Genomic DNA, 23,017 nt, shown 5'->3' on the forward strand with positions numbered 1-23,017 from the left:
AATTATTTTTGAAAGAAGTCAGTGTACAAGTAAATAAATGTGATAGTACTTCTACGTAATTGTGCCAAGACTTCCTTCAGAAGGATTGTCCTTTCTCTGGGATTAATTATTTAATTATTGCAAATGAAAATTTATGAATGTCAGTTGTCTTACAGTGATGGTTATGAGTTTTTGTTAACTCTAGTTGAACCGGAGGATCTTAATCTATTTGGAGAAAGAGAATATAATTTCTGTTCATTAGGCTATAGGTTTTAAAGCCTATAACCCAGGGAGTGCTCTGTATAATCCACCCCTCATATGTCTATAAAGTTTAAAGGAACTCTTCATATAAGTGTTGTACTTTATTACATAGCTAAAAATTAGGGGTAGAATGATTCTCAAATATAGATTCTCTATATAGAGATAAGAGTGTTATGTGTTTACCTATATGTATCGATGGTGCTCAGTACTATATTGAGAGAAAGTGTTTGGGAAAAGGGACGCGAGAGTGTCGCCTATGCACCTCCTTAGCCTCCTTATTTGCCCATGAAATCCCTCAGGCACTAACTTTGACCTAAATGAGGGGGTTTCTCAAACTCTGTAATACTGACATTTTAGGTTGGCTAATTCTTTGTTGTAGGGGGCTGTCCTGTGCATTATTGGATGTTTACCAGCATCTTTAGGCTCAACCCACTAAGTACCTCTGTACTCCCCAGTCACAACAACCAAAATTGCCTCCAGGAATGGGCACATGTTCCCTGGGGGCCAAATTTGCCCAGGTAGAAATCACTAGTCTAAATTAATTTCTGTAGGAAACTTCTCTACTCAAGTGAGACAGCCTAAAGCCTCCCTTTTTGCTGTGTAAACAGTCCCAGACTTTGCTCAGATGCATCAGATAGGGGAGAAAAACAGATGCCTTTTTTTCATTCTCCATTTTAGGAGCAATCAGAGCCAGCATTATCACCCATCCGGAGGAACTCCTGGTAACACTAAGTCCCATCTATTGCAAAAGACTTAGGAGAGACATGGGGAGATGGAGGAACTACTAGCCTTGAATTTATCTTGTGGCTAAAAAAGCAAGGTGTGTGAAATAAGCAAATGTGGTGGTTGCCCACAATTTTCTTGACACTATCCTGCAGCAGTGTTTTTCAGACATTTTTAGGTGAGATACTTAAGTCCTCTAGGAAAGCTGAGGTTGGACCAGAAAATCACAGCATGCATAGTTCTGAAAAACATTTCTTTGAAGCATTGTGAGAGACTGGCTGCATCGGGAAGCTTACAAGTTTATTAAAAATGATCAAAAGCAGTGGAACTATGGTTGAGTCATGCTAAAAAGGATGTATTCCCTGCAGGGAACTTCTACAACATTCCTCTTCCATACCCTAACAAAACTGCCCTCCACCTTCTTAAGTCTATTTTTTCAAACTGTGGTACCCAAATAAATGCAGCCTTCTGCCAGGTATACCATGTGTAACTCCACAGGATAAACACGGCATATCTTTACAGGACAGCAGTTCTACTCGATCATAAGTAAAGCAGTTTTATGGTAATACAAGCCTAAGCATGAACAGAATAAAGGCCACATTTTGCATAACATTTTAAAGATAAAATCAGATTTTTGAGGCAGGCCATTTTATGGAAACATTCCGTCAGGAGTAGGAAATGGAGATTTGGAGAAGCAATGATGAAACACTAAATGATTCTGTTCTACTTTGTTGAGTAGCATTAGTTGTTACCAACTCTTAATACTGAACCAAAGGCACCACTTTTTTTTTTTTTTTTAATATTTTTATTTATTTCTAGGAGAGAGAGAGACAGCGTGAGCAGGGGAGGGTCAGAGAGAGAGGGAGTCACAGACTGAAACAGGCTCCAGGCTCTGAGCTGGCAGTCAGCACAGAGCCCGACGCGGCGCTCGAACCCACGAGCCGTGAGATCATGACCTAAGAGAAAGTCGGACGCTTAACTGACTAAGCCACCCAGGCGCCCCAAAGGCACCACTCTTAAATGACCATCTTTATAAATAAACTTTTTGTTATTCCTAGTTAGCAGAAGAAGCTGATCTGCTTTCATCAGTTGCCTGCCTCACCCTGAACACCCCATGCATTTCAGCCACCAGCTTACAAAGTCGTTCCTGGAACTGGTTCCTGTCACATGGTGCATCCCAAGACCCCGAGAATAGAGTGTGATGTGACTAGGTTCTGGGTACGATGGCATAGGAACATCCTATTATCTGGACACTTAATTCTATTTTTTCTAAATTTTTTTGAGTTTATTTATTTTGAGAGAGAGCACAAGCAGGGGAGGGGCAGAGAGGAGAGACAGAATCCCAAGAAGGCTCTGTACATTAGCACAGAGCCCGAGGCGGGGCTCGAACTCACAAATCACAAGATCATGACCTGAGCTGAACTCAAGAGTGCAACACTCAACTGACTGAATCACCCAGGCGACCCTGTACACTTCAAAGTGGAGAAGATTTTTTCAATCATTTTACCCTTCGTCATAATTAGGCTTGTGATCAAGTAACAGCCTCAGCTCCTCTTGTCATCAGCTCTCTTTGACTCAGGTTGGCATTTATACTTTCAAACCTAAATACAGGAATTTATAAGTGCTGGGGCACCTGGATGGCTCATTTGGTTAAGTGTCCAACTCTTGATTTCAACTCAGGTCATCATCTCACGATGACCTGAGATCATGAGATCGAGCCCCACATCAGGCTCTGCACTGACAGCGTGCAGCCTGCTTAGGAATCTCTCTCTCCCTACCCCCACCTGCTTGTTCTCTCCCCCTCCCTTAAATTAAACTTTTAAAAAAGAAATTATAAGTGCCATATTTCTGATTTCAGCCCACTTTTTCCTCATAAGATCAGATTGTATTTATATGTGTCCTTTCCATGTCTTCAGGCATGTAGGAAGCACCATAGTGAGTTAAAGGGAATGCAAGAAAGCAAGTAGAACTAGAACAAAAATAATGATGGGGAGCAGGATTACTAGGGGCATGGGAGGAGGGGCTAAAGAGATTGGTAGGGGCCAGTCCCCACAGCTGTTAAGTCATTCTAAGAGCAATGGGAAATCACTACTCATCATTATTATTACACTTTATCATTACTTAAGAGTGATGATAGAAGAATCTTGTGAAATAACAATCATTGGCCAGTAAGGTAAGGACAGGAAATGTTCTTGGGGTTAGTGATGTCTAGAGGTCATATTCGTGAGTGTGAAGCACTAAGGCAAGAGAGGCTCAACAACTTGGTCCATGAAGTGGATGGGAGCAAGAGATACTCAGCAGCTAAAATAGGAGTTGGTGATGCCTTAGATCTGGAGTTTGGGGAGAAGCAAGTATCAAGGATGATTTCTAGGTTGCAATAACTGATGAGTGGAAGTAACATAAGACAGGAACACTGGAAGAGACCCAGACATAGCAAATAGAGGGTGATGAGTTCAGTTTGGGTTGTGTTGAGACATCTAAATGACTGTCAAGTAGGGCAGTTAGAAATACTGGTCTAATGAAACTAGATCATTTTCTCACACCATGCACAAAAATCAATTCAAAATGGATAAAGGACCTGAACGTGAGACAGGAAACTATCAACACCCTAGAGGAGAAAGCAGGAAACAGCCTCCTTGACCTCCACCGCAGCAACTTCTTACTTGACACATCCCCAAAAGCAAGGGAATCAAGAGCAAAAATAAACTGTTGGGACCTCATCAAGATTAAAAGCTTCTGCACAGCCAAGGAAACAACCCAGAAAATTAATAGGCAACCAACGGAATGGGAAAAGATAGTTGCAAATGACATATCAGATAAAGGGTTAATATCCAGAATCTATAAGGAACTCACCAAACTACACACCCGAAAAACAAACAACCCAGTGAAGAAATGGGCAGAAGACATGAACAGACACTTCTCCAAAGAGGACATCCAGATGGCCAATAGACACATGAAACGATGCTCAGCATCTCTCCTCATCAGGGAAATACAAATCAAAACCACACTGAGATACCACCTCATGCCAGTCAGAGTGGCTAAAATGAGCAAATCAGAGAACTCTAGATGCTGGCGAGGATGTGGAGAAACGGGCACCCTCCTACACTGTTGGTGGGAATGTAAACTGGTACAGCCCCTTTGGAAAACAGTGTGGAGGTTCCTCAGGAAACTAACACTAGAACTCCCCTATGACCCAGCAATAGCACTGCTAGGAATTTACCCAAGGGATACAGAAATGCTGAGGCACAGGAGCACATGTACCCCAATGTTCATAGCAGCACTCTCCACAATAGCTAAAACATGGAAAGAGCCTAAGTGTCCATCAACAGATGAATGGATCAAGAAGATGTGGTGTATCTATACCATGGAATACTCCATGGCAATGAGAAACCATGAAATCTGGCCATGTGTAGCAACATGGATGGACCTTGAGGGTGTTATGCTGAGCGAAATAAGTCAGGCAGAGAAGGACAAATATCATATGTTTGCACATATAGGAGGATTAGGAGGAACTTGACGGAGGAACAAGGGGGAGAAGAAGGGCGGAAATGGTGGGGGAAAGGGAGAGAGGCAAACCATGAGAGACTCTTGAATGCTGACAAAAACTGAGGACTGATGGATGTGGGGGGGAGGGGGGGATGGGCATGGAGGAGGGCACTTTGGGGATGAGCACTGAGTGTTATGTGGAAACTAATTTGACAATAAACTATTTGTAAAAAAAAAAAAAAAAAAAACTGGTCTAGAGCTTAGAGGAGAGAGCTGCTAAGCTAGAGATTGGAACCCTCTGCCTGTTTTGGTGGTTAGTAGTGCAGGGGGTGAGGATGAGACTGCCTGGGTCCAGCATTTGAAGGGAGAGCAGGGCTCAGGGCAGTGCTGTGGAGTTCCAACATCCACTAGGCATGTAGTGGAGGATGAGCTTGCGAAAGGAACAGAGGGTATGGATAGAGGGGTAAAAAGAAAACGCTATGTGTTTCCTCAAAATGGAGGGAAAAGAGATTCTGGTGCCCAGTGATGCTGTTGAGAAGTCAGGTAAAGTAAGGACAGGAAGTGTCCTTTGGGGTAGTGATAGTGGAGGTCACCAGTCACCTTAGTGAGAGCTTGATCACTTGAGACAATGAGGGTGGAAACTAGGGTAGGAAGGACTGAGGAGTGGGGACACAGTATGGAGACATTGAATCTGATCAAGTTTTTAGTTTGCTCTGAAGGGGAGGGCAGGGTCACTGTAGGGTGATGTGGGGAAATTGGTAGGGGAAATCCAATTGAGAAAGATGCTGAATATACATGAGAAGAATGATCATCAATTTTCTTTTTTTTTTTTTTAATGTTTTTTTTTTATTTATTTCTAGGAGAGATAGGGAGAGACAGCGTGAGCAGGGGAGGGTCAGAGAGAGAGGGAGTCACAGACTGAAACAGGCTCCAGGCTCCGAGCTGGCAGTCAGCACAGAGCCCGACGCGGGGCCCGAACCCACGAACTGGGAGATCATGACCTAAGCGAAAGTCGGACGCTTAACCGACTAAGCCACCCAGGCGCCCCTATGATCATCAATTTTCTAAGTTACAGGAGACAATCCAAAGCATAGGTGGCAGGATGCTCACTTCTTCAGTCAGCACTTACGTAATTGAGCAACTAGTATATGCCAGACTCTAACAGGTGCCAGGGATACTCTCATTAAACAAGCCCGACACAATTCCTGGCCATATGGAGCTTATACTTTGGTGGCAAGAGACTAGCAATAAGTGTGTAAATAAATAATTTATCTGGTGTTAGCTGCCATATAAAATATATAAGGAATAACTAAGGGAGGAAGTTTTGAACTTGTGCTCAGTGCCAGAAATCATATTTTTAAACTGTGGTAAAATACACCTAACATAAAATTTACCATCTTAACCATTTTTTTTAATGTCTACTTTTGAGAGAGAGAGACTGAGTAGGGAAGGGGCAGAGAGAGAGGGAGACAGAATCTGAAGCAGCCTCCAGGCTCTGAGCTGTCAGTGCAGAGCCCCATGCAGGGCTCAAACCCACAAACCACTGGATCATGACCTGACCCCATGTAGGACGCTTAGCTGGTTGAGCTCTCAGGGCACCCCTACCATTAACCATTTTTAAGTGTACAGTTCGGTAGTATATTCACATCATTGTGCAACCGTACTCCATAACTTTTTCATCTTGCAAAATTGAACTCTAGCCATTAAACAACTCCCCTTTACATCCTCCCCCAAGCCTCTGGCAACTTCTATTTTCTGTCTCTAGGAATATGACTACTTTAGATACCACATATAAATGAAATCATAACACTATTCCTCTTTTTGTGGCTGGCTTATCTCACTGAGCATAATGTCCTCAAGTTTCATCCATGTTGTAGAATGTGACAGGATCTCTTTCCTTTCTATGGATGAATAATATTCCATTGTATGTATGTACCACTTTTAAAACAAGAATAGGGGCCCCTGGGTGGCTTAGTCGGTTAAGCGTCCGACTTTCGCTTAGGTCATGATCTCGCGGTTCATGGGTTCGAGCCCCACATCGGGCTCTGTGCTGACTGTCAGCTGAGAGGCTGGAGCCTGTTTCAGAGTCTGTGACTCCCTCTCTCTCTCTGACCCTCCCCTGCTCACGCTGTCTCTCTCTCTCTCCTAGAAATAAATAAAACATTTAAAAAAAATAAAAAATAAAACAAGAATAATTTTTTAGCATAAGTACCATAGTGATACTTTAAGTATTTAAACTTTTTTTTTTTTTTAAACCTGAAACTCAAGTTTACCTGGTCATCCTGTATTTTATCTGGCTATCCAAAAGTTAAAAGACAGGCTTGGTCAACAGAAGTTACAATCTTTTTAAACTCTGACTCCTTTCTCCAGTGCTAAGTCTCTAAGTAACAGAGGCTTAAGGAAGGGAGAGGGGAGAAGGTTAAAAGCAAGCAAGATGTTAGCAAAAGCAGAGAGGAAAGGTTAATGTGATCAGGACAAAGTGGCACTTCATTAGAAGAGGGCTATAATTACCATCTAAGAAGTCAGCGTGCAGGGTCAGAAAACAAAGAGGGTTCAGGCTTCAGCCATCAGTGGCAAATTACTTTGTCTGAGGCTGTTTTCCTATTTGTTAACTAAGAAAACATTGACCTCCTAGGGTGGATGTGACGTTAGATAACGTTAAAAGAATCTAGTGTCAAGCCAATATGACCTATTGCTCTTCTGCCCCATACTTTTGCTGCTAAAGCTTCTGTACAGCGAAGGAAACAATCAGCAAAACTAAAAGGCAACCAACAGAATGGGAGAAGATATTTGCAAATGACGTATCAGATAAAGGGTTAATATCCAAAATCTATAGAGAACTTATCAAACTCAACACCCAAAACACAAATAATCCAGTGAAGAAATGGGCAAAAGACATGAACAGACACTTCGCCAAAGAAGACATCCAGATGGCCAACCGACACATGAAAAAATGTTCTACATCACTCATCATTAGGCAGATACAAAACAAAACCACACTGAGATACCACCTCACACCTGTCAGAATGGCTAACATTAATTCAGGCAACAACAGATGTTGGTGAGGATGCAGGGTTTCTTTTGCACTGCTGGTGGGAATGCAAACTGGTGCAGCCACTCTGGAAAACAGTATGGAGGTTCCTCAAGAAATTAAAAATACAACTACTCTACGACCCAGCAATTGCATTACTAGGTATTTATCCAAGGGATACAGGGATGATGTTTCAAAGGGCCATATGCACCCCAATGTTTATAGCAGTGCTATCAACAATAGCTGAAGTATGGAAAGAGCCCAAATGTCCATCCATGGATGAATGAATAAAAAAGATGTGGTACACACACACACACACACACACACACACACAGGAATACGACTCAGCAATAAAAAAGAACGAAATCTTGCCATTTGCAACTTCGTGGATGGAACTAGAGTATTATGCTAAGCGAAATTAGCCACTCAGAGAAAGATAAATATCACATGACTTCACTCAAATGAGGACTTTAAGATACAAAGCAGATGAACATAAGGGAAGGGAAGCAAAAATAATATAAAAACAGGGAGGGGGACAAAACATAAGAGTCTCTTAAATACAGAGAACAGAGGGTTGCTGGAGGGGTTGTGGGTGGGGGGATGGGTTAAACAGGTAAGGGGCTTAAGGAACCTACTCCTGAAATCATTATTGCACCATGTGCTAACTAACTTGGATGTAAATTATAAAAAAATAAATTATAGGAAAAAATTTAAAATTCCCTTGGAAGAGGCAAAAAAAAGAAGTAGGGTCAGAGTAAGCCAAAACAGCTTTAAAAAGTCTGCTGGTGGCTGAAAATGCCTTGGCCCTCCTCTCTCCTGAAGGATTTGCATGGGCCTAATTCGAATCTTTCGTCCCTAAAATTTTCCCCAGTCTATTGGCAAAATTTCTAACATTTTGGACTTCACTTTGTTGCTTAAGGTATTGACAAGGTATTGAACCTTGTCAAAGATCAAACCGCATCAGAAGGTGTGGCTCTACTACCAGTCCTTTGGGTTTGGGCTGGGAACAGATTTGGTCCAGGCAGTTAGGCGACTTCAGCAAGATCCCGACTCTGAAAAGCTCTAGGCGCGGCTGGGTGGCCGGAGGCGAGGCGGGAAGCGAGGCCGCTCAGCCGCCCGCCCAGACCCAGCGGCCCCGCCCCTCCCCGGCGGCCCGGCCCCGCCCCTTCCCGGCTCCGGGTCTCCCCGCGCGCCCCACCGCCGCCGGAAGCATGGACGCGGTCCCCGCGCTGGGGGCCGCGGCGGGCCGCTCGCTGCTGCTGTGCGCCGCGCTGCTGGTGGCGGGCTGCGCCCTGGGCCTGCGCCTGGGCCGCGGGCGGGCGGCGGCCGACCGCGGCGTGCTCGCCTGGCTCTGCTACGACGCCCTGGTGCACTTCGCCCTGGTAAGTGCGGCCGCCGCCGCTCTCGGGACCCTTCCCTCCCCAGTGGCGGGGAGTTTCCTGCGGAGGACCGGGACCCGCTGGCCGCCCCCAGCCCTGGAGCGGGAAGTCTGAGGAGACCCCGGAGGTGCCCGGAGGCCGCGGTGCTGCGCCTCTCGGTTCCCTGGTCTGTAGAAAGCGCGTCTTCCCAGGGGTGCCAGTTCCTCTACCAAATTAAAAACAAGCGAACAAAAAAAAAATCTCTGAAAATTATTTCTGCACTGTGTTATGTTTGATTGTAAGCAGCCCAAAGGCCTTGGCTTGCTTGACTTTGTAACCTGCACATAAATGTTGAACTGAAGCTAATGGAGAGCGGGAGAGTTTTGAATGCTCCAGAGAGAGCAAGAGAGATGAGGAGAGCACTGCGCAAAGTCAAAGAGCCTGTACCAAAACAAACGAAAAAAACCCGTAGTGCCTTAAGAGTAATGACCCTGTTTTGGATAATGACTGAATGTATGCCAGCGCTCTGTTTAACATTTCCGATCTTTACAATACCCTGTAACGTATTTATTGACCCTGTTTTACAGAGGAGAAAGCAGGCGCTGCGAACTTATGTGACTTTACAGTGCCACCCAGCTGGCATGGGTCTGAGTTTAGTCTGGCTCCAAAGCTTGCACTCCTTGTATCGAATCAGGCTTTGAGAATCGTGTCCCACTTTATAAATAGCCAGGAGGTTAATATGTAAGGCAATTCTATTGAAATGCCCCCTTCCACTATGCACACACTTTTTTTTAAAAAGCCATGCCAAAATAGCTTTTTTACAAATTTGACCTTGCTTAATCTAGGCTCCCCTGTGGTTGATGTGTCACCAAAGTCTATGGTATTGAGAAAGGAGAAAGCAAAGTCTTTCATAATCATTCATGTTTAGTTGGATGTGTGCACATACCAGGTGTTGCTAGAATGGAAATACTTTCTTTCCTAATAGTTTACACGTGGAAATAAGAGACAGTGAATAGTTCCTTCAACTCCTTTATTTATGGAATTGACTTTTTCAGCTATCGTTGGACACAAGGTCTCCCAAAGAGCAGGAGCAGTAAAACAGGTGGCTAGGCCTGCTTAAAGAAAATGTATTATGACATACTTTAGTTGTACAAAAATGTATAATAATACTAAAACATAAACCCATATGTCCATCACCTCATTTAATAAAATCAAGCCTGCTTTTCTGTTGTTGTTTTTTTTTAATGTTTTATTTATTTCTGAGAGAGAGAGAGAGAGAGAGGCAGCACGAGCAGGGGAGGGTCAGAGAGAGAGGAGACACAGAATCTGAAACAGGCTCCAGGCTCTGAGCTGGCAGTCAGCACAGAGCCCAACACGGGGCTCAAACCCACGAACCGTGAGATCATGACCTGAGCAGAAGTCAGACGCTTAACCGACTGAGCCTCCCAGGCGCCCCAAGTCTGCTTTTCAAGCACAGCCGTTTATAAGTAACACCACCTACATCTCCATTTGTGGCACCTTGGGGTATATAACCTGATGCCTGGAGTCACTGCTCTGGCTCCTGCCCTTCTCTGTCCTGAAGGAAATGTCCCTCCCACAACTCTTATTTTACCTGTCCCAGCTGCAGAAGAGTCCACTGAATGAATGCGCCGTACCTGAGCTTTTTAAAAAGTGCATATTTTTCCCCACATACTAGAACAATCAATGACATGAAACCACTGTGGGCTATTTTATTGATATTTTATGTCTGTGAAATTGGGATGTATCTTATCATTAATGATGAAATACGATAATTTAATCAGCTCATATTAATGGATGTTTGTATTTTGCTGTTTGCACACAGTGCTTCGACTAGCATCTGTTTATCCTTACCTTAGAGATCGGTGAGGGGGGTGCTTGGATCAAGGTCAGGGCCTGCAAGAAAAACGCATGCCCATATTCTCTTTGGTTGGGAGTTTACTGCATGAATACCCAGAAGTGTGGCATAGGCTGGGATTGGAAAACAGAGCTTCACGGCGAACTGAAATGACAACTAGAACCTGAGGTGCCTCTTCTTACCCCTTGAAACTTCTCAGAGGGGAGGAGATGTTTGGATTTATTGGCCACCATCAAATGCAGAGCTCCTGGTTCAACAGTGTTTCAAACCAAACATTCCAGAGGCCATATCAGCTCCCTGCTATCCAACCAGACTGTGGTTGCACGGGGCTGCCGTGCCCGTCTTCGGTTTAGTTGGTAACGGCCAGGCTGATTTCCCACCAGTGTGCCTTGAAGGAGCCATGGCAACGTGCATAGAGAAATCAGTGGTGTGGCTCATCGTTTCTTAGAGTTGGCCTTGGGCATGCTGTGCACTGGCGCTTCCTGGTTTTCCCCCTCATCTGCCATCTAACTAAGCATTCTAGGCATGGACAGAGCATGGAGGGAAGATATGTAATCCTGTGTTTTTGGGAAACATATCCTGATTGACTAGAGCACAGGGTCTACCTAGGAAAGAAGTAAATATCCTGGTTGATTCCCCCACGTGCCACAGGGCAGCACAGTGAGGGTCCGATGGTACCTGCACATGCAATGGGTGCAATAGGCAAGGAGCTGCAGAATTAGGCTCCTGTCTTATATGGAGTTGCTGGTTACCTGCTCAGACTTCTCTGGGGATAGTCTTTATCTTTACTCAGGATGTAAACAAATCTCTGGGGAAGGAAAGGCAAGGTCTTTATCTTTGCCACTCTGGAACATCTTGGGAGGGAGAGGTCTCTGCAAGCTTTACTACCTTGCAGTGTCTCCTTGTATAAATATTCTTAAATTGGTGTAAATGCCTGTGCTCAGGGACTTCAGACAGTGCAGGAATATCAGATCTACCTGGAGAATTCTCTCCCAGTGTAGTGCATGCCGGATTGGAAAGGATAGAGGGCAAGAAGGGGCTAGAAGGGGCAAGAAGATCAGCTGAAAGAATTTGCAGTATTTTAGGAGATGAAAGAGGACTGAGCTAAGGTGTCACTGGAAGTTAAAATGGGGAGGAAAGTTAAATACGAGAGACCTTCCAGGGGAGAATGTTATAGGTCACGGTGACCACTTATACATCGGAGGTGGAGATGCTGTTGGAGTTTAGAATCTGGCAGACACGGACAGTGTTGACAATGTTAACGAAGACAGGAAGATCAGATATTAGAACTATGAATCTGGGGTTCTGGTGTATAGTAGAGGAAGGATGGTCACAAGGCAGCTGAAAATGCAAGACAAGCTGGTGAAACAGATCCAGGGCAGGATGGAAAGAGTTGGACATTTTTGCTGCGTAGGAGGAGACAGCAGGAACCTCTGGGAGTGAGTGATTTCTGAACAGGAGAGAATAGAAAGGTACAAATGCTGAGGACTGAGACCAGAATCTTTAACATGTGTAAAAATGTGTATATATTGAACAAGCAGGAAGGAGAGGAGCCAGGAAGGGGAGACAGTGGACCAGACCAAGAACCAGGATAGTGCTGGGCCCTGGGACCCAAGGGAAGGAATTTCAAGATCATTGTTAATTGTTGGGCACCATTTAAAAAAAAAGAAAAGAAAAAAAAAGTGGTGAGGGCTGAGCCAGAGCCTCTGGGTCCAGCAATTAAGAAGCCATTGGTAGGGGGTGCCTGGATGGCTCAGTCAATTAAGGGACTGACTCTTGGTTTTGTCATGATCTCATGGTTCTTGAGTTTAGGCCCCGCGTTGGGCTCTGTGCTCCACTTGGGATTCTCTCTTTCCCTTTCTCTCTCTCTGCCCTTTCCCAGCTCGCTCTCACTCTCTCTGTCTCTGTCTCTCAAAATAAATAAACTTAAGAGAAGAAGAAGAAGCCATTCGTAGGGGCTCCTAGCTGGCTCAGTTGGGGGAGCCTGTGACTTTTGTCTTCGGGGTCATGAGTTCAAACCCTGCATTGGGTGTAAAGTTTACTTAAAAAGAAAAAAAAAAAAAGGAAGTCATTGCTAAAGTGGTATTGTTTGAGAAGCTAAAGACAAGGGCTAAGCAGATGGGATAGAAAAGAAATGGAGGCGGCCTGTGAAGACCTCCAGAAGATTTGGTGGTAGGAGAAAGGGGGTTGTAGGAAGGGAGCTGAAGAGACATCAAGGGACCAGGCAAGGATTTTGGGTTCTGTCTGAGACTGGAAGGTCTGGGGGCATCTGTGAGCAAGGGCATGGTCCAAGGAAGAGTGAAGGGGCAGGGAGGTGGGCTGTGCAGCACACACTGTCTGGTGCAGTGCCTGGCTGCGTGAATTAACCTACAGCAGAGCAGAACCTGCCTGAATCTACCACAGCTTGTTCTCACATCAAGCCCATCTGACTAATTTCTCCCACACTTCTCTCGCTGAGGGCATGACTTAGGCTTGTCCATCAGGGTGAAGGGTCATTGTCATGGAAAACATGGGCTTCAGTTGTTTCCATTTATTCTCACCTTAACCCCCATGGGTCTTTCTTTACAAAGTCCTGAGTCCCAGTGGCTGCTCAACTCCCTATTAATTTGTGTATTTGGGACATTACCCTTTTCCATTTAGCATCACCATCTGTTCCCACCTTCCACCACAATCACTTCAGCCTCCGACTCTTAGGATTCTAAAAATTTCTTCCTCCTCCTACGTGCTTTATCATTAGGTCTCAAGTTGCCTTTTAGCTCACAGTCTGTTACTGTCTCTGTTTTCCCTTTCCTCTTTTGGCATTATCCTCTTCCTTGGTTTTGCTCTAAGATAGATATCCTCTCTGGTGAATGCATTTATAGCCTTCGTACCATTTGGCAGACCTGGTGAATCACAGTTGGTTTTGCTATATATTGGTGGTTAAAGCTTTGTGGTGGTTAATTTTCTGTGTCAACTTGGCCGAGCTGTGGCATGTCCAGTTATTCTGAGTGTTCCGTGAGGGTGTTTTGGCTACGATTAACATTTAGGGGGCGCCTGACTGGCTCAGTCGGTAAAGCATGCAACTTTTGATTTCAGGGTTGCGAGTTGAAGCCCCATGTTGGGTGTGGAGCCTACTTTAAAATAAATACACTAATAATGAAATTAAATGGCATTTAAGTTGGTAGACTGAGCAAGGCAGATGGTCCTCCCTAAATGTGAGGAGACCCCATCCACTCAGTTGAAGGTCTGAATAGAACAAAAGGCGACCTTCTGTAGAGTGAGCTGGAATGCCTCCTGGCCCACTGCCTTCACACTGGCACATTGGCCTTTTCCTCCTTCAGTCAAAGTGAAACAGTGGCTTTTCCTGGCTCTCATCCTGCAGCCTTTGGACTAAAACTACCCCATCAGTTCTGCTGGGTCCCAGGCCTCAAGCCTCAGACTAAAACTACATCATCAGCTTTCCTGGGTCTCCGGCTTGCACTCACCGTGTGGGTCACGGCCCTTGTCAGCCTTCATAATCCTATAAACCACTTCCTTAGGCTGAGTCTCTCTGCATGTGTGTGTCTGTGTGTGTCCCCATCCCGCCGGTTCTGAGCCTGGGGAGAACTCTAGCGCAAGCTCTGAAACGATGCCAAATTGCAGGTCCAAGGAACGGCACCCATAGTGACCCTTGGCCTCTCTCAGGGTGTGGGTGCATGGCCCTTGCAGCTCTGCAGACCAGGACTCAGTTTCTCTTCTAACATCATGAACAAGACATGCCACCTAGCAGTGGGGATGGATGTCTGTGTAGCCATCCCTTAGAATGAAATCCTATTCTAGGGGCGCCTGGGTGGCTCAGTCGGTTGAGCGTCTGACTTCGGCTCAGGTCATGATCTTATGGTTCGTGGGTTTGAGCCCTGCGTCGGGCTGTGTGCTGACAGCTCAGAGCCTGGATCCTGCTTCGGATTCCCTGTCTCCCTCTCTCTCTGACCCTCCCCTGCTCACGTTGCCCATCTCTCTCTCTCTCTCTCTCTCTCTCTCAGAAATAAATAAAACATTAAAAAAATTTTTTTTAAAGAATGAAATCCTATTCTGGTGCTCCTCATGTCCGCCAAACTTGAGTCTACCTGGGTGCCCGGTGCTGTGCTGGATACAGACAGAACAGATGGCCCGTGTCCTCTCAGAACTTCGAGAGCAGTGGAGAGTTTTCCCCTAGGTGTTTCCTATGGAGAATAACAGTTATTAATGTCACTCTGTGCGTGACTCATGTGAGAAATTTCTTTTACAGTTTAGTGCTGGGAGAAGCTTAGTTTCTCCTTAAAAAATTAGTCTGTCTTATTGCTTTCTCACAGCAAGAGCAATGTAAATGTTTCTCCTTTTTCACTTGGCTGCCTGGAAGCTCAAAACCACATTAAACTATAGTAACAAAAGAAGGTCTGCATATATATATATGTTCCCACTGCCCTCCTGATCTGGATTCTTAATTTTTTAAATATTTTTTATAATGAATATTTAAAAAATTTTAAGTACATTTTACCATTTAATTGAATGTCTTTGTTGTAAGTAACCTAAAATATAAGATGAAGTATATAAATCAAAAAATTTTAATGCAGCTAAAGTTATTTCCTTTGAAATGGAAGAGATACTCTAGGGAAGTATCATGTTGATTTTTTCCCCTTTGTAACACTAAACACAGTTTGTAACTATTTTGTCTTCCTCTATGCCCAGTATCTGGCATGGTGCCTGGTTTGTACCAGCCATTCTGGAGAATTTGTTAATATTCAATGAATGGCAGAATGATTCTGTGATTTTACTTTATAGTAGTTATCAGTCACATGTTAAGCCACAAACAGCTCAAATATCTAAAAGGTCAGAATGCTTTTTCTGCGTCAGTCTTTTTAAGACAAAATTGGTTTAAATTGTTTTTTTAATTATTTTATTTCTGTAGAAAGAGCGCACACAAGAGTGAGAGAGAGAGAGAGAGAGAGAGAGAATCCCAAGCAGGCTCCATGTCCAGTAGGGAGCCTGACTCGGAGTTCAGTCCCACAAACTGTGAAATCATGACCTGAGCCGAAGTCAAGAATCAGATACTTAACTGACTAAACCACCCAGGCGCTCATTTTTTCAAAATTTATTATTGTATTTTATTTTTAGAGAGAGAGTGTGTGAGAGTGAAAATTGGTTTAAATTGTATATGCCCATGATCATTGCATTTACATAACTAAAAGGAAGAAGATAAAACTAGCTAGAGATAATTATGGTTAGTACTCTTAAGAATAGTCTTCCAGAGCTTATATGAAAATATATATACAGATAAATGCTTTTCAGAGTTCTATTTACAAAAATGGGGTCATACTAACCATTCTTTGTTGCTTTTTTCACTTAACTGTTTTCAGTGACCATCTAATATTAGTATCTCTTGAATTGCTTCATAATTTTAAATAACTGCAGAGGACTCCATTATACTTTATTATAATTTATTTAACCAATCCATAATGGTGGGACTTAAGGCTCTTTTCAGTTGCTGGCAGTTATATGCAAGGTTCTCCGTACATTTTTCTGAACTTGTGTTATTTACTCAGGATAAATCCTGAAAGCAGGATTGCTGGGTCTTAAGGAAAGGAGTTTTTAAAGACTCTAGAAAGATGGTAACCATTTATATTCCCATCAGCTACTTTCTCACACCTGTGCCGGTGCTAGGTGTCATTATTGAATCAGATTATCTCTTTGGCACTGGTTCAGGTCTTCTTGGTCTCATCTGACCCTTGACAAAATGTTCTGTCCAGCCACCACCACAGCCGCCAACTCTGACTTTGACTTCATTCTCTTCCCCGAGCAGACACACCTGCTCTCGCCTCTGGCCCCTGGTCTCTTGGACGCAGCTGAGGTGTGAGTTTCTTGGGACCCACTCAGCTTCCACACACCTGCCACAGGATGAACCTTTGGCAGTGATATTTGGGAGCACCAGGATCAATTCTTCTTCCTCCTTTCCCTGGAGATGGACTCCCCAGAGAAGCAGTAGTTCATACAGGCTCTGGAAAAATTCAAGACTGAGACAGCCAGCCTGTTACTGAGTGCTGTTACTAAGTTACTAAGCTCAGTAATGCAGCCTCAGACCTGGTTCGTCCTTCTCTGTCTCATTCCCCAACCCCCACCTGCTTCCACCTTCCAGTCTTCCTGGGAGAACAACCCCCATAAAAGTATTAGAACACAGTATAATGCTTTCTAGGGAACCAAAGCCAAGATATCCCTTCTCTTTTTTAAGTAATCTCTTCACCCTATGTGGGGCGTGAACTCACGACCCCATGATCAAGAGTCTACCAACTCTACCAACTAAGCCAGCCAGGTGCTCTGATCTCCTTTTTCTTAATAGTTATATACTATTTATTCCTTAGCATGTATAATTGAACCACCTGTGCAGCCTCAGGTTGTGTCTAATTTCTTTGCCACTAAAACCAGCCAAAAATCTATAATAAATGTCCTAGAGCAAGTATCTTTACTTCTGCAGGATAAGTTTAATAGAACTGAAAACAATAAAAATAAATTGAATTGGCAAGCTGATGGGAATCAGTTCATTAAGAAAAAAGAAATTATCTTTTGGGATGCCTGGCTGCCTCAGTCGGTAGAGCATGTGACTCTTGATCTCAAGGTCATGAGTTTGAGCCCCACATTGGGTGCAGTTCCTTATAGTGAACTGATGGACAAGATGGGATCTTTTCCAGGAGTTGGAAATTCAGCCTCAGTTATTAGGGGTTTTCCTTCTTCTGTAGGGTTTCATCCCAGGAGATCCCAGGAGACTTAGATGATTCCCAAGGAAAAAAAAGAGTGTCTAACCTTTACTCCATCCTGATCACAGCTGATGCCCTCACCAACAGAGCCTCATACTTTCTAAAAGGCCAGCAAGACTGCTGTTCTGTGCCAGGCTTACAACAAGAATTTGAGGCTTAGAACCTAGGATTCACTTTCTAAGAGCTTAACCAACTGAGCTACCCAGGCGCCCCTCTAGGGTTCACTTTCTAGTAATCTGTTTTTGTGTAAGGCTCTTCATCTTCCCTTATTGATCTGAAAGGGGTGTCCTATGATAGTACAAGTGATTTCACTCGCATTTCGTTAAGCATCCTCTTCTTTTTGGCCATGGAAGTGTATCAGCTGCATTTGTTGACTAATCCATCATTTTCCCACATATTATGCGTAAATTGGGAGATTTAAAAAATTTGGTTACAGAGGCAACTGGGCCCAGTTGGTTAAACATCTGACTCTTGATTTCTGCTTAGATCATGATCCTTAGAGTCATGTGATCAAGACCCTCCTTGATCTTAGTCTGCTGCAGCCTGCTTAAGATTCTCTCTCCGACCCCCCCCCCCCCGCCCCGGTCAGATAAAAAAATAATATGAAAAATAAAAAAAAAAAATTTGGTTGGTTTATGAATCTTTTGGTTTCAGTTCTGTCCATACAGTTTTCTATTACTTTTGCTTTATACTGCATTTTATTTTTTTTTTAAGTTTATTTATTTATAATCTCTGCACCCAATGTGAGGCTTGACTTCACAATCCTGAAATCAAGAGTCACATGCTCTACTGACTGTGCCAGTCAGGCACTCCAAGGGATAATTTTTTTTCTCCTTGTTTCTTATTACAAAAAATTTTTAAATGTTTTTATTTATTTTTGAGAAAGAGAGACAGAACATGAGCAGGGGAGGGACAGAGAGAGAGAGGGAGACACAGAATCTGAAACAGGCTCCAGATTCCGAGCCATCAGCATGACCTGAGTCAAAGTCAGACACTTAACTGACTGAGCCACCCAGGCATCACTTCTTATTTTTTTAAGTAGGCTCCATGCCCAATGTGGGGCTCAAACTCATGGCCCCAAGATCAAGAGGCACACACTCTACCGAGTGAGCCAGCCAGGTACCATCCTAACAGTGAACTTCAATGTCTATTTGAAAAAGTAAACTTCTTACCACTCATTTTCAAACACTTTAAAATGAATCCTTCCACATGAACTTCAGATTAACTTTGTCACAAGGTTCTGAAACTTAGTATTTTGGTTTGGGATTTTCTTAAACCCATACATTAATTTGAAAATAAGTGATATCTTTACAATACTGAGTCTAAGAACTAAGTGAATCTCAATTGATTTCAATCTTTTGTTACAGTCTCTTAAAATTCTTTTTTTTTTTTATTTTATTTTAGAGAGAACATGATTAGGGGAGGGGGCAGAGAGAGAAAAGGAGAGAGAATCCCAAACAGCCTCCATGCTCTGTGATGAGCCCCACATGGGTCTTGATCTCATGACCCTGGGATTATGACCTGAGCCGACATCAAGAGTCATACGGTCAATGGGGCGCCTGGGTGGCTTAGTCGGTTAAGCGTCCGACTTTTAGGTCATGATCTCTCGGTTCGTGGGTTCGAGCCCCGCGTCGGGCTCTGTGCTGACTGCCAGCTCAGAGCCTAGAGCCTGTTTCAGAGTCTGTGACTCCCTCTCTCTCTGACCCTCCCCTGCTCACACTGTCTCTCTCTCTCTCTCTCCTAGAAATAAATAAAACATTAAAAAAATTAAAAAAAAAAAAGAGTCATACGGTCAACTAACTGAGACACCCCATCTTAAAATTTACTTCTAGGATCCCTAGGTGCCTCAGTTAGTTAAGCATCTGACTTTAGCTCAGGTCATGATCCCAGGTTCCTAAGATTGAGTCCCGCACTGGGCTCTCCACTAACAGTGCAGGGCCTGCTTGGGATTCTCTTCCTCTCCCTCACTCTCTGTCCCTTCCCCATTTGCACGCTCTCTCTCTCTCTCTCTCTCTCTCTCAAATAAACCCAAAAAAATTACTTGTAAATATTTTTATATTTTTATTGCTACCATGATATATTTTTCCTTTGTATTTTAACTGATCATTGTTATAAGTGAAAACTGTTGGGATATATCTATATAGTAACCAGCCACTTTTCTAAATTCTCTTTCTCCCCTTTCCAGCTTTATTGGGTTATAATTTACACCCAATAAAACCCACCCATGAAGAGTACAGTTCAGTGAGTTTGGTGAGTGTGCAGAGTTGTGTGAGCACCATTACAGTCACCATACAGAACATTTCCATCACTTTTTTACAGATGTACAGATGTACAAATTTCTTTGCAGATGTTTCCTGCCCTGACCTCTGGCACCAAGGAACACTGATCCGCTTTCTTGTCATTAACGTTTTATTCTTTTAGAATTTCCTATAAATGAAATCACATAATAGTCTTTTATTTAGCTTAAGTTACTGAATAGTGTCCCATTACATGGATATATCCCAATTTGTTTATCCATTTACCAGTTAATGAACAATGGGGCTGTTTCTAGTTTTAAATTTTTTTAAGTTTATTTATTTATTTTGAGAGAGAGAGAGCGTGCGTGAACAGGGGAAGGGCAGAGACAGAGGAGGAGAGCGAGAATCTCAAGTAGGCTCTGCACCATTAACGCAGAGCCCAACGTGGAGCTCAAACCCACGAACCATGAGATCATGACCTGAGCTGAAACCAAGAGTCAGACACTTAACCGACTGAGCCACTCAGGCGCCCCTAGGCACTGTTTCCTGTTTTAGACTTTTATAAATGATGCTACTGTATCTGTGTACAAGTCTTTGTGTGGGCATGTGTTTTCATTTCTCCTGGGTAAATGCCTAGGAGTGGGATTCTGTAACTAGAGTAGCACCTGCCAGACATTTTCCAAAGGGCTCCACCATGTCCATTCCCACCAGCAATGCTTGACTGTTCTAACTGCTCCACATCCTCACCTGCACTTGGTGTCTTAGTCTGCTGCAGCCATTACAACAAAAATATCATAGACAGGTGGCTTACAGAACAGACATTTATTTCTCATGTTTTATTTTATTTTATATATTTTTTAAATTTTTTAATGTTTTATTTATTTCTAGGAGAGAGAGAGAGAGACAGCGTGAGCAGGGGAGGGTCAGAGAGAGAGGGAGTCACAGATTGAAACAGGCTCCAGGCTCTGAACTGGCAGTCAGCACAGAGCCCGACGCGGGGCTCGAACCCACGAACCGCGAGATCATGACCTAAGTGAAAGTCGGACGCTTAACCGACTAAGCCACCCAGGCGCCCCTATTTCTCATGTTTTAGAGGCTTGAAAGTTCGAGATCAGGCTGCCACCATGGTTCTGGTGAGACACTTCTTCTTGGCTTGTAGATGGCATGGCTGCCTGCTTGCTGAGTCCTCACATGGCTCAGAGAGAGCCTTGGTCACTCTTCCCCTTCTTACAAGGACGCTAATCCCAGCATGGGGGCTCTACCCTCATGACCTCATTTAAACTTAATCACCTCTACAGGCCCCACCCCTAAATACCATCACGTTGGGGGCTAGGGCTTCAACAGATATATTTGTTGAATATACATTCAGTACATTTGGTACATAACACTTGGTATTGTTAATAATCCAGAGAGATCCCATGTGCACTTTACCCAGTTTCTCTAGTGATAACACCTTACAGAATTACAGTATCACAATGAGGATATTGACACGGACGCAATCAGAAGGTAGAACAAGGAGCATAGGCTCAAACATTTATGAAATTAAAAATATGTCGGGGCGCCTGTGTGGCTTAGTCGGTTAAGCGTCCGACTTTCCCTTAGGTCATGATCTCGCGGTTCGTGGGTTTGAGCCCCGCGTCGGGCTCTGTGCTGACTGCAAGCTCAGAGCCTGGAGCCTGTTTCAGTCTCTGACTCCCTCTCTCTCTGACCCTCCCCTGCTCACGCTGTCTCTCTCTCTCTCCTAGAAATAAATTTAAAAAAACATTAAAAAAAAATTAAAAAAAAAAATATGTCAACAACCCGCAGGCTCAGCCCTGCAGGTTCTGCTCTGACTGGGCAGCAACCAGTGGCTCCCTTCACTCGTAGCCTGTGTTGGAGAGGCTGCTGCCATCACTGCAGCCCTGATCCGACGGGCTGAGGAAACTCCATGCCCCAACCCCAACCTGCTGGCAATGGCCAAGACCCTGGAGAATTGCCTTGCCCCTCACAGTCCATCTTGAGGAAGTTTAGTGATGCCAGCCAAGGGCCCCAACAAGGCAGTGGCATTGAAGGTTGGATAGCCCCCCACACTCGCATGCTGGAAGAGCTGTGGTCATTTAAATGCTTTGTGCAGCATCGCTGAGTGGGCGGGGGCACCTCTCCATCTTCTCACTGGGCCACCCCCTCACCCTGCCACCTTTTGGTCCCCATGCTGGGGTGACCACCAGTCCCTGTTTCTCAGGGACTGAAGGCATTCCTGAGATTCAGGCGGGGGCGGGGGGGGGGGGTCACCTGACCTGCCCCTTTCACCTTCTGCTTCCTAACCTTTCCTGTGTCTCCTTGTCTTCCTGTTCTCACTCTTCTCTGTCCTGCCTTCTCCTTCCAGAAAATCTGGCCCCAGGAAGTCTTCTCTCATCTACCCAAAACTGCCAAGGATAAAGAATAGCAATTTGAAGACATCTAACAGCATCATGTTTGTATTTAAACTCAGGCAGAACAGCCAGGGTTTTTGTTTTTGTTTTTGTTTTTTTTTTAATAATACAAAAAGAAGGGAATTAGGCAAACGAAGGAATCTGGGTTTTTAAAAAAAGTTTTAATGTTTATTTAATTTTTGTGAGAGAGACACACAGAGTATGAGCCGGGGAGAGACAAAGAGAGAGGGAGACACAGAATCTGAAGCAGGCTCCAGGCTCTGAGCTGTCAGCACAGAACACAACACAGGGCTTGAACTCACAGGCTGCGAGATCATGACCTGAGCCAAGTCGGTCATTTAACCGACTGAGCCATCCAGGCACCCCAAGAAGAAAGCTGGTTTATCCCAAGTCTTAGAATGATTAGTTCCTTGTGGGAAAAGGGCTTTTTACTTATTCTGGGTATGTGTGAGCAAACACACAGAGACACACAGAAACCCTGTCTGGTGGCCTGAGGCAGTTTTTATCGCTTACTTTCTGGTTATCATTACATTCGGTATTCGCCCAGCTCTTTGTGAGCTCTCTATCACAATGGACCACAGGCCGTTTTGAGGCATCGGGAAGTTACTGCTTCTCTTGCAGAAGCTGTGAGTCCCTTGAGGATGGAGACTATTACTTTCCCATCTTTGCACCTGCCTGGCTGCATAGTTCATTTGCAAAACTGATTTCATCCCAAAGACCTCAAGATGTTATATGACCTTCAGCTCCATTAGCCGAATGAAAAGCAAGTTGGCTAGAACGGTGCTTCCCACTGGAGAATTTGTTTCTGTTCATCCAAAATGGTCGCCCCAAATCACAACCACTTTGTGGAAGAGATTCAAAGAAGCTTTCATATTTTTTGAGATTTTACGTGCATGGTATACCCGTTAG

The 23,017-nt window shown here is 44.1% G+C and overlaps 1 protein-coding gene across 1 annotated transcript in view; it reads left to right on the top strand.

The window, feature by feature from the left end:
* Positions 1-8,647: 8,647 nt before the first annotated feature.
* EBPL (EBP like) overlaps positions 8,648-23,017 on the top strand; it is a 29,049-nt gene continuing 14,679 nt past the window's right edge. Inside the window, exon 1 of the mRNA XM_039252185.1 lies at positions 8,648-8,862. Coding sequence (XP_039108116.1) covers positions 8,692-8,862 — 171 coding nt within the window. The 5' untranslated portion in view covers positions 8,648-8,691. The remainder of the gene's footprint in view (positions 8,863-23,017) is intronic.

Source organism: Hyaena hyaena, unplaced genomic scaffold, assembly GCF_003009895.1.
Source record: "Hyaena hyaena isolate Hyena2069 unplaced genomic scaffold, ASM300989v1 scaffold_410, whole genome shotgun sequence".
NCBI lineage: Eukaryota > Metazoa > Chordata > Mammalia > Carnivora > Hyaenidae > Hyaena > Hyaena hyaena.